At 60.0% G+C, this 1,593-nt stretch overlaps 1 protein-coding gene across 1 annotated transcript; it reads left to right on the top strand.

Moving 5' to 3' along the window:
* Positions 1-5: 5 nt before the first annotated feature.
* On the top strand, positions 6-1,592 carry LOC104915987 (zinc finger protein OZF-like; the record flags this gene model as incomplete). Its single annotated transcript, XM_010726956.1, has 1 exon — positions 6-1,592. A coding segment is annotated over one exon (1,587 nt), but the record flags the coding sequence as incomplete, so codon positions are not given.
* Between the last annotated feature and the right edge of the window lies 1 nt (position 1,593).

Here is a 1,593-nt window from a genome sequence, read left to right as displayed (position 1 = left end):
CGGGAGAACCGCCTAAAGCCGAAGATCCACCCCGCGTTGGCAAAAGGGGAGGGGGTGGCAAAGCAGGGCATCGTGGCTTCAAGAAATTCCCCCAAAAGAACCTTTTGGGTCACGGGAGGTGCCACGATTGCGGCAAAGCTTTGGCGTTTGGTTCTGCTTTCCCCAAACGTCGGCGAGGGGCTGAGAAACCCTATAAGTGCCCCGAATGTGGGAAATGCTTTCGGCTGAGCTCGACGCTCATCACCCATCAGCGGAGGCACAACGGTGAGAAACCCTACAAGTGCCCCGAATGTGGGAAAACCTTCAGCGTGGGTTCAGCTTTCATCCAACACCAGCGGGTCCACGGCGGCACCGCGACGTCTCCGACCCCGTGCCAATGTGGGGTTTGTGGCAAAACCTTCCCGGCGAGCTCCGGTTTGGTCAAACACCAAAAACAACACCTGGAAGAGAAACCTTACAAGTGCGGGGATTGCGGGAAAGGTTTCAATTGGAATTCCCACCTGGAAAGGCATCGGCGTATCCACACCGGAGAAAAACCTTACGCCTGTCCCGAATGCGGCAAAAGCTTTAGTTGGAGCTCACATCTGGACCGGCACCGGCGAACTCACGGCTCCGATTCGGCGCAGTGCGGCGAATGCTGTGGGAAAACCTTTGGCAAAAGTTTGGCAGCAGGGACGCCGAGCAAACAACGCCGTCGTGGCGCCGTGGCTGAGAAACCCTACAAGTGCGTGGAGTGCGGGAAGGGATTCGGGTTGAGCGCGGCGTTGGCACAGCACCAACGCGGGCACGGAGCCGGCAAACCTTACCAGTGCGGGGACTGCGGGAAGAGCTTTGCTTGGAGTTCCCATCTGGACCGACACCGGCGGATCCACGCCGGCGATAAACCCTATAAATGCGGGGACTGCGGGAAGAGCTTCTCGCAGAGCTCCCATTTGGAGAGGCACCGTCGGATCCACGCCGAAGGTTGCGGTAAGGAAAAAGGGAGGAGGTGGAAATCGGACAGAGGGAAGTGCAGCGAGTGCGGGAAGAGCGTGGCGAGCAGAGCTGAGAGCGTGAAGCATCAAGGGACCCAAACCGGAGAGAAACCCTACGTGTGCCCCGAGTGCGGGAAGGGATTCGGGCAGAACTCGGCGCTGGTGAAGCACCGGCGGATGCACACGGGGGAGAAGCCCTACAAGTGCGGGGATTGCGGGAAGAGTTTCGGGGTCCGATCCAACCTCATCAAACACCAGCGCACCCACCTGGGTGAAAAACCCTACAAATGCCCCGACTGCGGGAAGGGCTTCATCCAAAAGTCAGACCTGACCAAACACCGACGGATGCACACCGGGGAGAAGCCCTATTCTTGTAACGTCTGCGGGAAGTGCTTCAGCGTCTCCTCCAACCTCATCAAACACCAACGGATCCACCTGGGAGAGAAGCCCTACGGCTGCCCCGAGTGCGGCAAGAGCTTCATCCAGCGCTCGGAGCTCACCATCCATCGCCGCGTGCACACCGGAGAGAAGCCCTACGCCTGCCCGGCCTGCGGCAAGTGCTTCAGCCGCAGCTCCCACCTCAACCGGCACCGGCGCACCCACGCCGGGGAAAAGACCC

Source organism: Meleagris gallopavo, unplaced genomic scaffold (genome assembly GCF_000146605.3).
Source record: "Meleagris gallopavo isolate NT-WF06-2002-E0010 breed Aviagen turkey brand Nicholas breeding stock unplaced genomic scaffold, Turkey_5.1 ChrUn_random_7180001863064, whole genome shotgun sequence".
In the NCBI taxonomy this organism is placed as follows: Eukaryota; Metazoa; Chordata; class Aves; order Galliformes; family Phasianidae; genus Meleagris; species Meleagris gallopavo.
This window is presented reverse-complemented; position numbering and strand designations above follow the sequence as displayed.